At 49.2% G+C, this 19,166-nt stretch overlaps 1 protein-coding gene across 2 annotated transcripts in view; it reads left to right on the top strand.

Moving 5' to 3' along the window:
- The first annotated feature begins 2,714 nt into the window (after positions 1-2,714).
- Positions 2,715-19,166, top strand: part of Ppp2r5d (protein phosphatase 2 regulatory subunit B'delta) — a 22,204-nt gene continuing 5,752 nt past the window's right edge. Inside the window, exons 1-2 of one of the 2 annotated variants that reach the window (XM_034521366.2) lie at positions 2,715-3,363; positions 7,951-8,031. In XM_034521366.2, the coding sequence (XP_034377257.2) occupies positions 3,109-3,363; positions 7,951-8,031 (336 nt within the window). In that variant the 5' untranslated portion in view covers positions 2,715-3,108. The remainder of the gene's footprint in view (positions 3,364-7,950; positions 8,032-19,166) is intronic. The other variant, XM_034521367.2, reaches the window with a different exon arrangement.

Below are 19,166 nucleotides of genomic sequence, written 5' to 3'. Positions count from 1 at the left end.
CCAACTAAGTCCAACTTGATGAACCAATGAGCTTCACTTGGGTTAATTATAGGAATGTGGGGGAGGGGTTACTCACAGGAGCAGAAATGACTCAAAGACAGCTGCATCATCAAAGCCCACCCCAGCGTGGGTGATAGCTCATAGAGCTGGGAACCTGGAGCTCACTGCACAGCCTGCAGGCCGCTCAATAATTGGATAGTGTCCTTTCCAGGTGTCTCTGCTGGTCTATAAACCTCTACCAGGCAGCTGACCTGGTCTGGGAGTCTTTTTCCAAGCTTGGCTTCCCTTCTCTAAGAGAGACTTCTCAGCTTTTTGCTTACTCTGACAGGAAGGAAGGGGCCGGGTGAATCTGGTTAGTTTCAGGGACTTCCTGAAGCTATTTTGAGTTGCTCACCAACCTGCTTAAGGAGCTTTCTAAGGGATGGAGTGTTTAATCTGGGAGGAGCTCAGGTTCTCAGGCTCTGCAGCAAGTGCTACTGATGAAGATGGCCCCGGTATTTGGTATTTTCACAGACCATCCTTTCTTCCTTCTCAGTTTCCTGAGGGCTGCTCTTGAACTCACTGTGGAGCCAAGATTGGCTCTAGACTCCTGATCCTTCTGCTTCCAACTCTCATGTACTGGATTTTTTTTTTTTTTTTTTTTTTTTTTTTTGGAGACAGGGTTTTGCTGTATATCCCTGGATGGCCCTGAACTCACAGCAATCCCACCTCAGCCTCTTGAGTTTGAGAATTATAGACGTTCACCATCATGCTTGGCTAAATTGGTGTTTACACACACCTATTTACTGGGGATTTAACCCAGGGCCTCACACATGCTAGGTGAGCACCTACCTCTGAGCTCCAATCCCAGCCCCTCATTTTACATTGCAAAACAGCATGCAAATGAAACTGGCCATGGTGGTGTTATAACCCCAGCACTTTAGAGGGCAAAGAAAGATGATTTCAAGTTTAAGGACACCCTGAGATACATAGCAAGACCCTGTATCAAGGACAGCAAAAAAAAGGCGCTAGGGATTTGGATCCATGCAGACAAAAACATCCCCTATGCCTTAAGACTTTAGTGCATCTTGAGGCTTTGGGCATGGGCAGGGACATCTGTTGCTCAGTTCCTTCTGAGGACAACTGCTTCAGTTGCACTCATACAGATGCGAACATCCACCAGCGAATAACCCCTTTCCTCCCCAGTCTATTCCCTCCACAAACAATATTAGAAATGCAGCCTACTGTGTGTTGCCCTCAACTCACTGTTAGTCATAAAGCTAAATGCTATTTCTGTACGAGAGCCAGGATCCCATACTTGCTGTCCTTGCCTCATGCTCACTCTTGAAGACACCGTAAGCTCCTACTTGTCTGAGGCTGGACACCTCTGAGTTATAGTCAGTGTTTAGCATGCTCTGCCTGCCTCTGGCCAATCTTTACTACCTTGGCCATTGTGACACCAGTTCCCTCTAACCAGCTTTCATCACTTAGGAGTCACCCTCACCTCATCCTGATACTGTCTCCCGGAACCCAGTGACTCACCGGATCCTGCTGACTGTACATGTCTCCCGAGCCCATCCTCTCTTCTTCATTCCGTTTTTAAAGCCGTTCATGTGCATGTGTCTAAGTGCTGTGTATAGCACCAATGTGCAGGTGCCCATGGAGGCCAGAGGAGGGTGTCAGAGCCTGCCCGCCCGCCCACCCCCAGCTGGAGTTCCAGGCAGTTGTGAACCAGCTGATGTGGGTGATGGAGGCCTAGTTTAGGTCCTTTGGAAGAGCAGCAAGTACTCTTACACTGAACCTTGTCTTCTCTTTCCCATTCTGTTGCTGAAGTTTTAGAATAATGTACGTGTGTGGGGGAAAAAAAAATGCACGAATGCATCGGACCCTTGAGGCTGGAGTTATAGGCAATTGTGAACCAGCTCATGAGGGTGCTGGGAACTGATTTCAGGTCTTTTGGAAGAGCGCTACCTCTCTAGCTCCCATCTTTCCGTCTTTCCCATTCTTGTGGCTACTGCTCTTTGTGTAAGGCTATTTATTTTTTTTAGTTATTTGTGCTGCTGGGGGACTCCAAGGCCTCTTACCTGTGGAACAAACAACTACAGCCTTATTTGTAACTTTTTAGTTCTGAGAGTTGGTTCTTTTGTTGTTTTTTGGTGGCCGGTGGGTTTTTTGTCTTTGTCTTTGTTTTGTTTTAAGAGGTTCTTACTGTAGTCTGCAACTGGCTATAGCTAAGGCTGGTCTGTAACTCCTGATCATCCGGCCTTTACCTTCCCAGTGCCGGGATTACAGGGGCAAACCACCACACCCAGCTCACAGGCTTATTTTTGATGGACCTCCTCCAGTTTTTTAATGTAGTCTATTGGCTGCTAGGATAACTAAAATATATTCCTCCATGTCACTCTGAGGTTTGTGTAATTCATGTGATTGTATTTTAATCATCTCTTAATACGAGTCTGTGAACCTCATTAGAGTGGGAACTACCTGAGGGCAAGAACCCAGTCTTACCCATTGGAACACTGGCTTGGGTGCGGCGGCGGCACAGGTAGGGAACGATGAGGCTGCTTTTCCACTTCATTCTCAGTGGCTCAAAACGCAGCTGTTTTACGGATCCCAGCACCCTTGCAGTAGCTACAGGGACCCACGTCTTGAAGCTGCAGCAAACCAGGGTTTCTTATTTTATTTCAGTCCGGTTCCACGGCTGAGAGGCTTCCCCCTCTGCTCCTCTGCAACTGTGATCTAGGACAGATTTGATGAATGCCCGGGAGGACCCTTGGGAGTCTTCTCTATCAATTTCACGTGTGCAATCTGAGCTACTTTAAATCCCTGTGAAGAAAGGTGCCCTTTTCGTGTTAGGGCCTAGTTCCTCCAGTCCGAACGAAGCCGGGCAGGTAGAAGAGCAGGGGAAAACGTGAGAGCCACTTCTGGAGGGAAGGAGCAGAGCTCAAAGGACTGAAGAATAGCAGAGGACGACGCACAAGGCGACGCCGGAGAGCAGCTCTGCCAGCCGAGCTCCGGTTTCCCCACGGCCCCGCCTCCTCCACGAAGCCCGACCCTTTCTAGGGCGGGACCTTCCACTCCAGCCAATTCTGGGAGCCGAACCCTGGCGGTTTGTACTCTTTCTTTCCAATGAGAAAAAAGGGAAGCTGCTTGGCTCCAATGACCAATCCGAGGAGGCGGCGCCTGGTTGTCAGGCAGGTTTGTAAGAGTTCGGGCCAATTGGAAGCGCAGCCACGGCTCGGCCCGGGCGCAGCGCGCAGGCGGTGGCGAAGAGACGCCGAGCGGGCCGAGTGCGGCCGAGCAGAGCCGGAGCCAGAGCGGGGCCGCAGGAGCCGGGCCGGGTGTGGACCGGCCGAGATGCCCTATAAACTGAAGAAGGATAAGGTGAGCGTGGCCTTTCCCCTCGCTCCTCCGCCGCCGCCGGGCCTGCGCGCAGCTCTGGGAGGGGCCCGAGGCAGGCCCGGGACAGCCTCAGACTGACCCTCTGGTCCGGCCCCCCGCAGCACTCCCGCGGCCAGCCCCAGGGCCGCGCGGCTGGCAGCACCCCCAGCTCGTGCAGCAGCTGGGACAGCTCTCTGTCTTTGCCCGGACAGATTTCTCCCCACGTATCCCTCTTCCCTTCCTCTTTGCTCCTACCCCTGGCCCCCTCCACTCCCAGCTCACTCCCTTGCTTTTTCTCCCCGCCTTTCTCTGTCCCTGATCCCCCACGGGTTTGGGACAGCCCTCATCTAAGACCGCATCTCTCTCCAGTACTCCCCCACCCCCGCCCTGTGCAGCCCCTTCCCTCTTCTCCTCACCAGCTTAAAGACGGCCTCTCCACAGTTCTGTCCAGTCCCTTCTCCCTCCACGATAAGCCCCTGACCTAGAACCGCTCTGCTTTTTCTCTCCTCCGCCCAAATCTGGCCTAGGCCCCTCCCTCGAGTCTTCCTTTACACACAAACTTGTAAGCCAGGACCGAGCCCTTCCTTCTGTTGATGGAACCCCAGAACGCCGGTGCTAGAAGGGAGCTTTTGAGCACATGCAGTGTAGTATCCTAGTGGTACAGATGAGGAGACTGAGGCCGCGTCAGGGGAAGGGACTTGTCCAAGGTCACACATCCTGCTGGAGGCCCAGCTGCAATCTCAGGTCTCCTGACTTGGAGGGCTCTTCTGTGCAAGTGCCTAACTGCCATCAGTTGGCTTCCATGTTCACCCTAGACAGGACGTGCTTTCTAATCTGAAGAGACTCCTCCCTGTATTCCTTAGGATAACCTTTGCATTTCTTTTTTGCACCGGGACAGGGTTTCTCTCTTTCTTGGGACATGTTAAAGCAGAAATCTGCCCTGTTGTGTTAGTTTCCTTCTCACCCTGCAGTCCAGCCACCCTGGACATGCACACTTGATTGTAATGTCCTTACACGGGCCATTTCTTTATTATTTGCTGTGCTGGAGATCAAACCCAGGGACTTGCACAAGCTAGGCATGTGCAGTACCACTGAGCTACACTCCCAGCCCCACAGGCCATTTCTTGATGGGATCTTCTTTTACAGTCCTTTGCCTTCAAACCACCCTCCTCTGTCTCTGCCTTTCCCTACCCTTTGTTTGCTCCTCTTGCTGAGACCTGTGGTTCCTCTGAGAAACAGACTTAGCTGGGGAGGCTGGAACACCAGTTCCAGTCTCTTCAGCTTTGGGGCTGGCCCTTGTGTTGGACTGGCTCTGGCCTGGTATTGTGGTTCACTCTGCTGAGGACCCCAGAGGTAGATTGCATTCATTTTTCCTCATTGATGCCGGGCTACCATCTCTAACCTTATCAATCGAAGTCTTTATCCTGGCGCTGTTGTGTGTTTGCCAGGTGGCTCTGTTTATGGGCTGTCACCATAACTTCTCGGTCTGAGAGTTAGAGCCTAGGACGGGTGATGGTATCCTAGGTGGTGAGCCTGGCAGAATTGTGTGCCCTACCCAGGCCTTGTCCTTGGGGTGTGGGCTTGCCAGTGTGCGCCATCCAGCTGTAGAAACTCGAGATAGCTAAGCTGGGAACTGAGGGCTGTGGAGTTGAGAGGAAGAAGTAATCTCCGTAAGCAGCTGCAGTTTCTAGTCTGTGGACCAGCTCCTGCCCCATCTGTAGAAAGCCATTGCCTAGTGGCTGACTGAGAACAGGAGGGGACATTCTTAGACATCCTCAGGCTGTGAATGGTTTGGTTGAGAAAGGGCGCAGCAAGGGTTGGGATGCGTGGAAGCAGCCATAGAGGCCTTTATGAGAGCTGATCTCTTGCACTGGATTTTGGGCTGCATTTGGCCTCCTTCAGGTTCTGAGGGGGAGAGAGATGACAGTGTGACTGAGGTGTACCATGATGGAGGCACAAAGACAGGTGGGTGGAGGATCCTTATTGCTCATCTGTCACCTGTCCCCTTTCTCCTCGCTCTCCTTCACCGCTTCCTCGGGGAAGTCCTTCCTGGGCCTTCACTTGGGCCCACTTACAGACTTTATGTGGCCTTGGGTGGGAATGAGTTGTGGACACATCTTGTCCTCCTTGAGGTATTAACAAAACTGTGTGCAGGTTCAGTGTGTCCCTTACACACAGTAGGTGCTTAGTAGGTTGGTGCCGAGTCAGTCTTTGGTGAGATGAGCATCCTTCTCTTCTGAGATTGGATTTAGGTCTTTTTTTTTTTTTTTTTCTTTTCCTGCATGAAGTACCCCTCCCACTTTCCTGTTCATAGTAACAGGATTAAGGGCATGCGGATTTTCTGTGCCCGACTGGGCTAAGGGAAGAAGACCCTATCGCTGTTTTGACTTAATAGGTGAGGGAAGAGGCTGTTACCTTCCCACTCGCACATAAGTAGTAAGAACTGAGCTCAAAACACAGTGCTGGCTCTAAAGCCCAGTGCCTCCTGTCATGCGACAGCTGGGCTGGGCCACGGCGTGTGTTTCACCTGTTCTTAAGAAGACAGGGAGCAAGGCTTGTGGGCCCTGTTCCCCTACACCCACACACACCCACACACCAAGGCAGCTGAATCTCCCAGGCACATTCCCTGAGAGATGTGTCTCAGGCGTCGTGCTGAGTGCCATAAGGTGGGTGGAGGGCACAGCTTAGGCGGCTTATGATCAAGTAGAGGCCAGCCTTGAATGGCGGTGGGTCAGCTTTGTTGGAGGGCCCATGTCTGTTCTGTGCTGTCAGTCACTTTGGTACTGGGCCCTGCCTGCATTTTTTTTTTTTTTTTCCTCTCCACCACTTGCTGAGAGCAGTTGACAGGAGTCAGTGTGGCCAGCCTGCCCAGGCAGTAGGCAGTGGGAGAGGAGAGTTCAGCCCAGAGGAGCCCCTTCCTCCTTAGGCAGAGCTTTGAGCTGCTCCCCATCAGGAATGGTTTTCCCTCTCCACCCCCAGAAAGCCTTCCCGCCTGCTCCAGCCCACACAGAGCTCTTCTCCCTGAGATCAGTTTGCCCCCATAGTCAAACCATTTGATTTAACACTTCTTACTGAAGGGGCTTGGCTGCCATTGAATTGCAGACTCTCAGAGCTGGAAATGATTTCCAAGGTCCTCCAATGCAGCTCTCATCTAAGGCATCCTTTCGCAGCATGACTTAGGGGAGGTCATCCAGCCGCTGCTTAGATGCTCAGGACTGGGAGCTTTCAGCCTGACTGGGTAGTCTGTTTCCATGTAACTACACCGTGAGAAAATCCATCCTTGTTGGCCTCAGTCTGTCCTGTGGATGTCAGCCCATTTCTCTCGTGCCTCTGAGTTGTGTCTTTGCCACACACACAGCCCTTTCTCTGCTGGTTAAGCTTCGTCTTGCTCCCCACCCTTCTGCTCGTTCCTTCTATTGTTAACACCCCGGTTCCTGCAGCTGCTGCATCTCAGGCTGAGCTAGAATGGGCTGCATTTCCCTTTAAGAAACACTAGAATTTCTTTTTACCCCTTCCACAGGCATGCTCTCCACTGAACTAAACTCTAGCTTGGTACCATCAAGCCATGCACTCCACACAGGTCTGTCACCAGGCTGGAAGGTCCCGAGACCTGCAGCCTGTGCCACAGCATTGATTGGTGTTGTACTTGCAGTTAGAGCTACAGCCTCAAGTCTCTTTCAAATTCTCCCCATCCTGTCCCTGTGTGGTTGCTTTTGTTTTGGCCCAGAATATGGGAAGAGATGCTGGACAAGCCAGGGCTCTGAGCCAGTTGCCAGGTTCCCAAGGGAACGTTTCGATTGGTGCTCACAGTTTGTTAACAATTCAGAACTTCACCTCGGTCTCTGCCCCAGTGCTTGTTGCCTGAGGCTCTGAGCATTTTTGGGGTGGGCTGCTTCTGGACTGTTACATGAAACAGCACCCTCTTGGCTGGGTGCTATTTATGTCACCTAAATAAATGCCCCTGAGTCTTGGGTGATGGTTTCTGCTCTGCTCTAGTGAGTAAGCCTCGGGCACCTCTGACCAAGTTGCCCAGAAGTCGGGCTGACCAGCTTGTCCCCTACTGCCATCTCACCTCAGCTCTTTCCTGACTGAGGGCTTCCTAAGCCTAAGCCATCCACAAGCCCCGTGAGGAGACAGATGAGAGAATATTGTCATGCCTCATTGTGAACCTAAGCTCCTGGGACCTGGAGGGCCTGAATCACCTTGTGTGTCCCAGGGTTGATACAATAGAGTTTTTACTTAGTTTTATTTTTTTGAGACAGGGTTTCTCTGTATAGCCCTGGTTGTTCAGTAACTTGCTCTGTAGACCAGGCTAGGCTCAAACCGTCTGCCTTTGCCTCCCAAGTGCCGGGATAAAAGTCATGTGCCACCATGCCCAGCTGGTACAGTATAGGTTTTAACTGATTCAGATGCATGGTGCATAGTTAAAGACTGGAGATACAGCTCAGTAGCAGAGTGCTTGTCTAGCTTAGCAAGGTCCTTAGCAAAAACAACAGGAAAAACCCAACAACAACAAAGAGAATTAAGAGGTTCAGGCTAGGCCTGTCCTTTCTCTGGGCCTCTACTAACCGTAACTCCATCTTCCCCCAGCAGGAACCCCCCAAGCTTGCCAAAGGCACAGCCAAGCCCAGCAGCTCAAGCAAGGATGGTGGAGGGGAGAACACAGAGGAGGTAAAGATGTCCATGTGGCCCGCTGTCCACCCTGACTAGCTGCGGCTTCCTGATGGCTGTGGGGAAGGGTCTGAGGGAACAGTCGCATGGGCAGATGGGAGGGATGCTCCTACAGTCTAGAAGGGACAGCAGGTCTCAACTGCTCTTGAGCAGGATTTGACTGGTGTGGAACAAATACATACTCTAATTCTTTCAGATTCTTTCAGTTCCCCTGGAAGTTGTTCTCTGTCTGCCACTTTCCATGTTGAGGATTCCTTTTTCAGTGGCTAAGGGTATGACCAGTAGTGAGCCATGCTTAGTAGATTTAAGGCCTTAGGCTTAATTTCCAGAGTGTGTGTGTGATACACACACACACACACACACACACACTTTTTCTCAGAGCATAAAAGAATGAAAGATGTGGGGTCTTCTTATGCATGCGTATGAACTCATCATTTGAGAAGCTGAGGATCACAAATTTGGGCCAGCTTGTGTCATACAGCAAGACCTGACGCAATAAGGTTGTGGTGGTTGGGGGGTGGGAGGATGCTGGGAGGTTTGTGGTCTTGGCCAAAAGGGGAAAAGTCTATAGTGCCTCGTGGGATGACAAGTCACTTTGATATGGATCTGGGTGGGGCAGGGGCTTGGGAGTGGCTAGTGTCCCTGAGTTGGGCAGGGCTGAGGCCACTGCTTCTGGTCTCCATGTGACCAAAGGACAGTCATGAGCAGAGGTCAGCACAGCTCAGCAGTCTAGAGCTATAAAGCAATAAACAGTCAAACAAGACAGCCGGAGAGTAGAGGGGCTTAGGGAAGGAAATTCAGGGGTGTCCTCAAGCATCTGGATGCTGTGTCGAACAGCCTTGTGAATGTGTGGGAGCCACTGCCATACCTCCTCTCCCTTCCCCTTCCTGCTCTAAGCTGTTCAGGAAGCAGAAGTCTTAGTTACTGGATGGTCTTTTGAGAAAGGAGATTGATTGACCAGTGTTTGGGGCTAACTATGGATTTAGATTTTTTTCCCAGCTACTTGGTCCTGTCCCCTCGACAGAGATCCAACTAACATTTACATTGGTGAGCACTGTTTTAAGACTTGCAGCGTAATCAGAAGGCTAGGTTTCTTGCCTGGTTTTTGGACCCCGGCAGTTAAAAATTACAACTGAGTAATGAAGACTATGTAGCATGGGAAGGATTTGCTCAACTCGTGATCTGCAGTCTCTACTGGTCCTTGTCACCAGACGCTCTGGCCATGTGGGCCCATCATGGTCTTCTACCTGGTGTGAACTGAGCAGAAGAACTGGATGGTGTCCTGTGGCTTCTGCCTCACACCTGTGCACTCTCTGTGGGTCACAGCAAGTGTGTCTGACACACACCCTCAGGGCTCACTCTCCCTTTCAGAGGTGACTCACTGAGAAAATAGTTGAGAGTTAGTGGCCAATATTAAACAGCAAGGAGGAGAGTAGAGTGGTAGTGCATGCCCTTAATCTCAGCATTTGGGAGGCAGAGGGATCTCTGAGTTCGAGGCCAGCCTGGGGAGTTCCTGGACAGCCAATACTCTTAGGAAGAGAAATCCTGTCTCGAAAAAAAACTAACAACAACAAAACCCAGCCAGAGAGACTGAGAGCCAGGATTTCACAGGCCTTCCCCACAAACTCCCTACCAGTCTTCTAGTTACTAAGCACACTAGTTACCATCTGCTGAGAGTAACCTGTCTTGACCATTTGCCTTAGTCCCCAGGGCATGGTCAGGGGCCCTGTGAGTTGCTGTTCTGTCTCCCAGTTCCTTTGTTGCACTTCACAACTGTCAACAGTTTCTGGTGAACTCCCCGCTTCTCAGTGTTGGAGCTTCAGGATGATCTTACCTGCTTGGCACAACGTGGGTGCCACATCTGAATGTGGCGAGCTAGAGAGGGAGGGAGGCAAGGAGGGAAGGAATGGGTGAGGTCTCAGGCCTGGCCGGTTCCCTTAGTAAGTGGGAATGAAGCTGTGGTGAGGTCAAGAGGCATTCCGTGCCTGACCATTGTTTCTCCAGGCCTTCCTGAGGAGTCTGCTCAGATAAGTGGTCTTGGTCTTAGTTGCGCTAGAAAAGGAGAGTGTCAAGCTCACCATGGGCTCTGTTCTGTGGAAAGCCTTCTAGGACTTGACTATAGGAGGCAGTTCACTGTAGGAGTTTCACTTCTGAGTTCTTAAGAAGGTACTCATGGGTGGACCACAGATGCTGAGAAAACTGGGGGCCAGGTTATGAGACTGTGGTCTTTTTTAAATTTTTATTTTATTATTTTTATGTGGATGGATAGATGTTTTGCTATATGTATGTCTGTGTACCATGGGCATACCTGGTATCTGTGGAGGTCAGAAGAGAGGGGCCCAGTAGGAGTTACAGGTGATTGTGAGCAGCCATGTGGGTGCTGGGAACCAAACCTGGGTCAGCCAGTGCTCTTAACTACCGAGCTGTCTCTGCATCCCTGAGGTCAAGAGTTTAAAGTACTGTTTATCATGCGCTCTCTCCTGCCCCTTTACTAGTGTAGATCTGAGATCCTTAGGCCAAACTCACTATGCCAAGCGTTCGCCATAAGTGTTATTCAATTAATCCTAATAATTAGAACAGGTAACACTTACTTTTATTGAGCAGTTAGTTTGTATTAGTTTTCCAAGGTAGCCAAAAGAGATTACCAAATACCAGGTGGCCGGAGACAGGAAAAACTGTCGTACAGTTATGAAGACTAGAAGGCTGAAGTCCTTCTAGTAGCATCAGAGGCATGCCCTGAGGTCTTTTGTGTACTTTCACATGTGTATCTATTTGGATATGTACACGTGTGTGCAGATAACCTGCAGAGTCCAGAAGGTGTTACACCCCCTGCAGCTGGAGTTAAAAGCTGCTGTGAGCGACCTGACATGGGTTCTGGGAACTGAATTCAGGTTCCTCTGCAAGAGCTTCCGAGACATCGAGCCAGCTTCTAAGGTCCTTTTATTTAGAATTTAAAAATTTGGATGGGGCCAAGTGGTAGTGGCGCACGCCTTTAATCCCAGCACTTGGGAGGCAGAGACAGGCAAATTTCTGAGTTCGAGGCCAGCCTGATCTACAGAGTGAGTTCCAGGACAGCCAAGGCTACACAGAGAAACCCTGTCTCAAAAAACAAAAACAAAACGTACATACATTTGGGATGGAGTGTGGTTGTGCTCATTTTAATCTTTGCACTTGGAGAGGCAGAGGCGGGCAGATCTCTGTGAGTTCAAGGCCACCCTGGTTCTGGTTCAATTTTGAGACTGCATCTCAATTTTTTTTTTTGACTCACTAATGACATCTATTTATTTGTTTACTTGGTATATGTTTGAGTGTGCCATGGTACACTGGTGGAGGTCAGGGGACAACTTTGGAAGTCGGTTCTCTCCTCCCACCATGTAGGACTCAGGGATTAAACTCAGGTCACCCAGGCCCGGTGGCAAGTGCCCTTTATAAGCACTGAACACTCATTGGTCTCTTTTGTTTGAATTCTTGAATTTTTATGTATGTGTGTGTGTTCACAAGTGTGGAGCTGCATGAGTGTGTATGCATGTGTATGTAGAAGCCTGAGCTGACATCAGATGCCTTCCTCGGTTCCTGTCATCTTAGTTTTGATGTCTTCTTCAATCTCTGTGTACCATATATGTGTGTGTGTGTGTGTGTGTGTGTGTGTATGAATGACGTGTACTCTCTGAACCGAGAGCTGGCCATTTTGAAACTGCTCAGACTAGCCTGTTTGCTCCAGGACAGTGGCTCTCAGCCTGTGGATCACCAGCCCTTTCACAGGGGCACATATCAGCCGTCCTGCATATCAGATATTTACAACTCATAACGGTAGGTAGCAGAATTACCGTTGTGAAGTAGCAACTTGGGAATTGTGTTAAAGGATGGCAGCATCAGGAAGGGGGAGAACCCCTGGCCTAGGGGCTCCCCTTGGCTTCAGGCTCCTGGGGACTGCAGGAGTGCTTCCGTGCCCACCTGGCGTAGGTGGATCCTGGGCATTCAAAACTGTTAGCTGCAGTTACATAGCAAACACCTTACTCTGTGGGCCACTGGCTAGTCCTGACCGGATGTTCTAGGAAAAGGTTTGTTCTGTTCTTTGCTGGCTTTCGGCAGCCTGTGGCTCACCTTTTCTTCTCAATGCACCCTGTCAGCTCCTTCTCTCACAGCATTTTCCCTGTGTGTCTTAGGCCTGTCTGAATTTCTCTCTTTAAAAGGGTCATTAAGGACAATCCTGTCCAGCCCAACATAAGGTCATTTGCATTTGATTATGTCTGCCTGTAAAGACCCAATTGCAAGTAAAGTCCTACTCAAAGATCCAGGGCAAGACACAGTGGGGTGGACACTGTGCAACCCTGTGGACGATGTGCTGCATGCTGCCTGAATCTGTGCATACACACTTAACTGTCACTGCATTCCCCCAGGATGTTTGCATTATCACCCCCACCGTGGAGAGGAACGAGTGGCAGAGCTAGGGTTTGTGGGCTGAATGATGCTCTGTCTCTGAGACTTTTTTTTTTTTTTTTTTAAAGATGTATTTATTGTTTGGACACACTAGAAGAGGGCATATGATTCCATTACAGATGGTTGTGAGCCACCATGTGGTTGCTGGGAATTGAACTCAGGACCTCTGGAAGAGCAGTCAGTGCTCTTAACTGCTGAGCCATCTCTCCAGCCCTGTCTCTGAGACTTGAAGGAGGGTCCTAGGATGGAAGATGGCTTTGCCAGGTCAGGTGAGACTCCTGTGTCCTGCCTCTGCAGTTAAGGATCTGGTCTGACTCTGGAGAAGTGGGCTCTGTTAGCATACTGTTGTTCTGAGTTCTGGGTATAGGGACTGAGGAAGGAAAAATGGTCTAGTCTCCCTACTTCAGCTCCCAAGGCCACAGCTGTTATCTTCAAACCTTTTGGGTTTTATAGTCTTTCCCTTTTTCTTTCCAGTACTGGGGATTATACCCAGGGAATCACTCAAGCAAAGCCGGTTCTATCACTAAGCTGTACCCTCAGCCAAGCTCTCTCCCTCTAATTTGAGGTGGGCCTGGAGGCCTGCAGTATAATCTCAGCAACCAAGATGGAGAGGCAGGTGGAGCTCTCTGAGTTTGAGGCCAGCTAGGGCTATAGAGACGCTGTCTCAAAAACAAAACAAACCTACCCAAGTCTATATCGAGCCAGGTGTGCTCACGCATGCCTGTAGTCCTAGAATATGGAAGGCTGAGACAGGATGATTGCTGTGAATTCAAGGCCAGCTTGGTCTATACTTTCTAAGTTCTAAACCAGGTTATAGTGTATGACCCCATTTAAAAACAAAATAAGCCCGGGCAGTGGTGGCACACGCCTTTAATCCCAGCACTTGGGAGGCAGAGGCAGGTGGATTTCTGAGTTTGAGGCCAGCCTGGTCTACAGAGTGAGTTCCAGGACAGCCGGGGCTACACAGAGAAACCCTGTCTTGATAAACCAAAAAAATAAAAAAATAAAAACAAAATAAAATTAATTTTGGCATCTCTCAAAGTTAAAAGCCAAAGTCTATAGCCTTTCTGGCTCCATTTTGTTTTTCTGGCATCTGCCTCTGTTATTGTCCCCTTGGAAGTCCAGACTCCTGAACCAGTGAGCTCCTCCGTAACACAGGCACCTTCGTGCAGCCCCACTGCTCTGCTTCATTGTCCTCTCGTGCGCGCGCTCTCTCTCTCTCTCTCTCTCTCTCTCTCTCTCTCTCTCTCTCTCTCTCTCTCTCTCTCCTACTTTATCCTCTAAGAGCTAAATCAAAACCCCTTCAGGGATGGAAGAGATGGATCGCAGTTAAGACACACACACACAGACACACACACACACTCCTTAAAAATAAATCTTTTTAAAAGTCACCTCTTGACGGATGTCCTCCCTAATTCTTCCAGGCAGTTGGTAACCCATCCTCTGTTTCCACAGCCTTTGTGTTCTCTGCTCTGGCATTTCCATGGTACCATCAGCTGCTTCTGTCCCTCCTACGAGTCTCTGAGCTCTTTGAAGACAAGGGCCATGTCCTAGTCACCTTTCGTCTTTGATGCTCAGTGAGATGTTTAGAGAAGAAGGGGAGGATGGGAAGAATTAAACTTGGCTAGCTGGAGCTCTGGATGTCACAGTGGGAGAGGATGCCTCTATAGAGCTCAAGGTTTAAACTAAAACGGCCTTTATTTATTAAACCAGTTAATTCCTGATGCAGTAGATACAGCATGCAATCTGTGCTTTTTAAAAAATTACATTTATTTATGTGTTTATTGTGTGTTTGCAGAGGTCACAGGGCAACTTGGTGGGAGTTGATTCTGTCCTTTTACCATTTGGGTCCTGGAGATTGAGTTGAGATTGTCAGTCTTGGGGACAAGTGCATTTATCTACTGAGCCACCCCGCTAGCCCCTGTTAATTGTGGTTTGCACCAGAGTCTTGCTCTGTAGCCCAGGTTAGTTTCAACCCACAATGATAATTTCTTTTTCTTTCTTTCTTTCTTTCTTTCTTTCTTTCTTTCTTTCTTTCTTTCTTTTCTTTCTTTTCTTTCTTCCTTCCTTCCTTCCTTCCTTCCTTCCTTCCTTCTTTTTTCTTTTTCCCCCCTTCCCTCTCCCTCCAGCCCTGCTCGATCCAGCACAAAGGTTTGTTTTTTGTTTTTATTATATGTAGTACACTGTTTCTGTCTCAGGACACCCCATAAGAGGGCATCAGATCTCATTATGGATGGTTGCTAGAAATTGAACTCAGGACCTCTGGAAGAGCAGTCATTGCTCTTAACCGCTGAGCCATCTCACCAGCCCCACAGTGATATTTTCAATTTTGCCTTCTGAGCACTGGAGTTATGGGTATAAACCACCCTCTTCAGTTCTATCTGTGCACTTTGTAATTCATTTTGAGATATGGTCTTGCTGTGTAGCCCAGGCTGGCTGGAAACTCTTGACCATCTGCCTCAGTCTCTGCATAGCTAGGAGCAGAGCACGTGCGACTTTGCCCAGCCACCTTTTCTACTAATTTTATGTTCCATCTTCCCGTTAGAAGACTTCTTACAGTTGGGGGAGGGAGGTAGCTCAGCCAGTAGACTGCCTAGCTGCTCAAGTCCTGGGTTCTGTACCCAGTGCCTCACACACTGGTGTGGTGGTGCACACACGTGGGAAGTAGAGGCAGGGGATCTGGGGATCTGGGTGCATGTAGATTTTGCAGTGGAAGGTACTTCAGGCTTCTGCAGAATCTCAGAAGGCATAAATAGAACAAAGTCCAGTTGGAAGGCAGAATTGCTGGGTTGTCTTAGGTCGGATATCCTTGCAGTTCTCAGGGGACTCATGTGTCCCCTGCCCACCCCAGGACAGTGGCGAGACATTGGAAGATGCTGCAGATTGAGAATAAATGTGCGAGCGTGAAGTGAGTGGCTGACGCAGCTACACATTTGCTTTCTGACGAGCATGTGAAGGGGACACAGACAGGAGACACGCACTGGGCCTTGGCAGTCAGGCCCTTTGCTCACTGGGCTTCCATCTCTCAGCTGTTTCCTGCATTGGATCCTGCCAGTGGTTCTTGTAACAGTAGAGCTGGGCCTAGGCCAGTGGTCCAGTAGATAGGCACAGGTGTGAGGGGCAGGTTCCATCCTTAGAGCCATAGAAAGACTGAGGAGGTGGGCACTCCCACAATACTAGTGAGCTGAAGCAAAATGGGAGGTTGAGGCAGCAGAGTTCTCAGAAGCTCACAAGCCATCCGCCTGGCCAACACAGTGAACAGGAAACCCTGCCTCAGACAAGATGGGTGGCAAGAAGCTTGTCATGTTGTCATCTGATATGCAATGCACTGCTTTCCATATCCCGTGCCATCAGTGCTTAAACACATGGACATGTATATACACGTCACACACATACACACACAAAGCAAAAGAAAATACTGGGAAGACCCAGTGAGATGAAGCAGACAGGCCACTTGGCAGTTCTGCCACACGGCAGCACGCAGCAGTGCGGAGCTGGTGTAGAAGGGCTCCTTAAGCATCAAGTCGTTGGCTGGCTTTGGACATTTTATTTTTTTATTTTTTATTTTATTTATTTATTTGGTTTTTCAAGACATGGTTTCTCTGTGTAGCCCTGGCTGTCCTGGAACTCACTCAGTAGACCAGGCTGGCCTCAAACTCAGAAATCCACCTGCCTCTGCCTCCCAAGTGCTGGGATTAAATGGACATTTTATTTTTAATCCATGTAAAACCCTGTGTTCTCTTGAAAATTAACTTGGACAGTGGTTAGAAAATTACTGATCTAGCTAAAATTTTAAAAGTAATTTATTTTTATTTTATGTATGTTGGTGTTTTGACTGCATGGATGTCTGTATAAGGGTGTTGGATCCCCTGAAACAGGGGTCACAGCTTTGAGGTGCCATGTGGGTGCTAAGAATTAAACCTGGGTCCTCTGGAAGTGCAATCAGGTCCCCCAACCCCTCTGCTTTTAGGGGCAGGTCTCTCTGTTTAGCTCTGGCTGGCTGCCCTCAAACTCACACAAATCCACCTGTCCCACCTCCTGAGTGCTGGAATTAAAGGTGTGTACCACTACAACTAGTTGATGTAGCTAACTTCCCTTCTCGTTAACAGAAAGTGGAGGCTGGGCTTTCCCTCTCCAGGAAGAGAGCCTTTTTTCTCAGAGTGGTCCCCAGTATGACATTTGTCAAGGTGCTGGGTGCTGCCAGGCAGGCGCCTCATGTCTGTGTTCTTTCCCGTCCTCCACTCTGCTGTTGCCGCTGCTATACAGAGCACACTGCTTCATTCCTTCCCACTCTTCCTGAAAGCTACCACCCTTTAACAGTTCCTCAGGGTGTGGGGACCCCAACCATAACTTATTTTCATTGTCACTCCATAACTAGTTCTGGAACTGTTATGAATCATAATGAAAATATCTGAGATGTGACCCCATGAAAGGGTTCAAGACCCATGGATTGAGAATCGCTGCTCTAAGGTTGTCTGTGGAGATAGGATGAGAAGGTCTGGAGGAGGAGGCTTGGCTCTTGTTCACCCACCATTCATAAATGCTTGTTAGATACCACTTCTAGGGTTACAAACCAGGGCCCTGGCTATCAAGAAATTCATTATAGGTCAGTGGTTTTCAGTGGTTTTCTTTTTCTTTTTTTTTCTTTTTTGGTTTTTCGAGACAGGGTTTCTCTGTGTAGCCCTGGCTGTCCTGGAACTCACTCTGTAGACCAGGCTGGCCTCGAACTCAGAAATCCACCTGCCTCTGCCTCCCAAGTGCTGGGATTAAAGGCGTGCGCCACCACCGCCCGGCTCAGTGGTTTTTAATAGGTCATGACTCCTTTGGGGTGAAACAACCCTTTCACAGGGATCACCTAAGACCATTAGAAAACACCAGTATTTACATTATGATTCATAATAGTAGCAAAACTACAGTGACAAAGTAGCAGTGAAATAACTTTATGGTTGGGGGTCACCACAGGTGAGGAACTGTGTTAAAGGGTCACAGCATCAGGACAGATGAGACCCACTGCTCTAGTTGAAGAGGATGACACACAAATAGACTAAGCACGCCTACAGTACCGCCGCTCTAGAAGCTGAGGCAAAAGTATCAATTGAAAAGCCCTATAGGGCCCGGCAGTTCCAGAGACCCCAGTTCAATTCCCAGAACATACATGGCAGCTTAAACCTGTCTGAACTCCTGTTCCAAGGCATCCAACACCCTCACCCAGACATATGTACAGCATAAATGCACATAAAATTAAAAATTTAAAAAAGCATTAAGTACTCTTAACTACTGAGCCATCTCTCAGTTATAGTATTTGTTTTATTTTGTTTTAAAAACAGGGTCTCACTGTTAGCTCAGGCTGGCCTAGAACTATAGTCATCCTACCTCAGCCTCTTAAATATTGGGGTTATGGATTACAGGTAGGCTTAGTGTGTTCTTTGTTTTCCAGACAGTGTTTCTCTATATAGCCCTGGCTGTCCTGGAATTCGCTCTGTAGACCAGGCTGGCCTTCAACTCAGAGATCTGCCTGCCTCTGGCTCCTGAGTGCTGGATGAAACGCGTGCCCACCAGTGGTGTTCTTTAGTGTCCTCATGGGCGTTAGGCTCTAGATAAGAGTTGGTTGTCCTAAGGCAGGGAGGTGAGCTACAAGAATTGAGCAAGAGTCTAAACCCCGAAACCACTGACTTCCAGCCTTTCCCCTCCTCCCTCCAAGGCCTGACCTTGCAGAAAGGGATTCCTTAGAATCCAGGGAACCTTGGATTGTCTAAAATGACACTGGCTCATTGCTGGTCACAACAGGAGCGTATGGTGCCTACTTTGTCCCCTTCCTCGTGTTACTTCCAGCTAAATGAGCTCTCTAGGGTTGTTTGAAGCAGAGAGCACCAGATGACCAAAGTGCTAACAAGCCATGCCCCACCGCAGGCGTCTGATGGATTCTGTTTCCCCCATTCTCTTGTATCCAGACAGAACACAGGCCTCACATAATTTACTTATTTTTTATTTTTATTCATCCATTTTTGCTGTACTGGTGACAGGACCTAGGGCTAGGCAAATACCTGCCACAGAGCTATGTGCTGACACCTTTTAACTTTGAGTCAGGGTCTCGGTTGCTCAGGCCGCCCCTCCTCTGCGCCCTCTTACAGCGGGCTCACAGGTATGCGCCACCAAGCCCCTCCGTTTAGTGGGGTTCTGTTGTTTTAAGCCAAGGTCTTGCTCAGCAGTCTAGGCAGACTTGGGAACTATTGATGTTTGTGTCTCCATCTCCCCAATTCTGGAATTAACAGGTATGCAGAATACCTAGGGTTTTTATTTTTGCTTTTAAAGATTTATTATTTTTGGCCAGGATAAACAGGGCTACAGAGAAACATTGTCTCAAAAAAACAAAACAAACAAAAAAAGATTTACTGTTTTTATATGTATGTAGACCACAGGCATTTGTGATGTCCTTGGAGGCCAGAAGAGGGCATTAGATCTGGGTTACAGGCATTTGTGGGCTGCTATGTGGGTGCTGGGCTTCAAACTGGGATTCTCTGGCAGAGCAGCCAATGCTCTTAACTGCTGAGCCATCAGTCCAGCCAGCTGTCGTCCCCCCCCCCCCCACTTTCTTGTTTTGAGACAAGGTCTCATCACTGTAACTCTGGCTGGCCTGGAACTTGCTCTGTTGGCCAGGCTTGCCTTGAACTCATGCTTCTGCCTCCCAGGTGCTA

Source organism: Arvicanthis niloticus, chromosome 17 (assembly GCF_011762505.2).
Source record: "Arvicanthis niloticus isolate mArvNil1 chromosome 17, mArvNil1.pat.X, whole genome shotgun sequence".
NCBI classification, from domain to species: domain Eukaryota; kingdom Metazoa; phylum Chordata; class Mammalia; order Rodentia; family Muridae; genus Arvicanthis; species Arvicanthis niloticus.
Note: the sequence above shows the minus strand (reverse complement) of the source record. Positions and strands in the feature narration are given on the sequence as shown.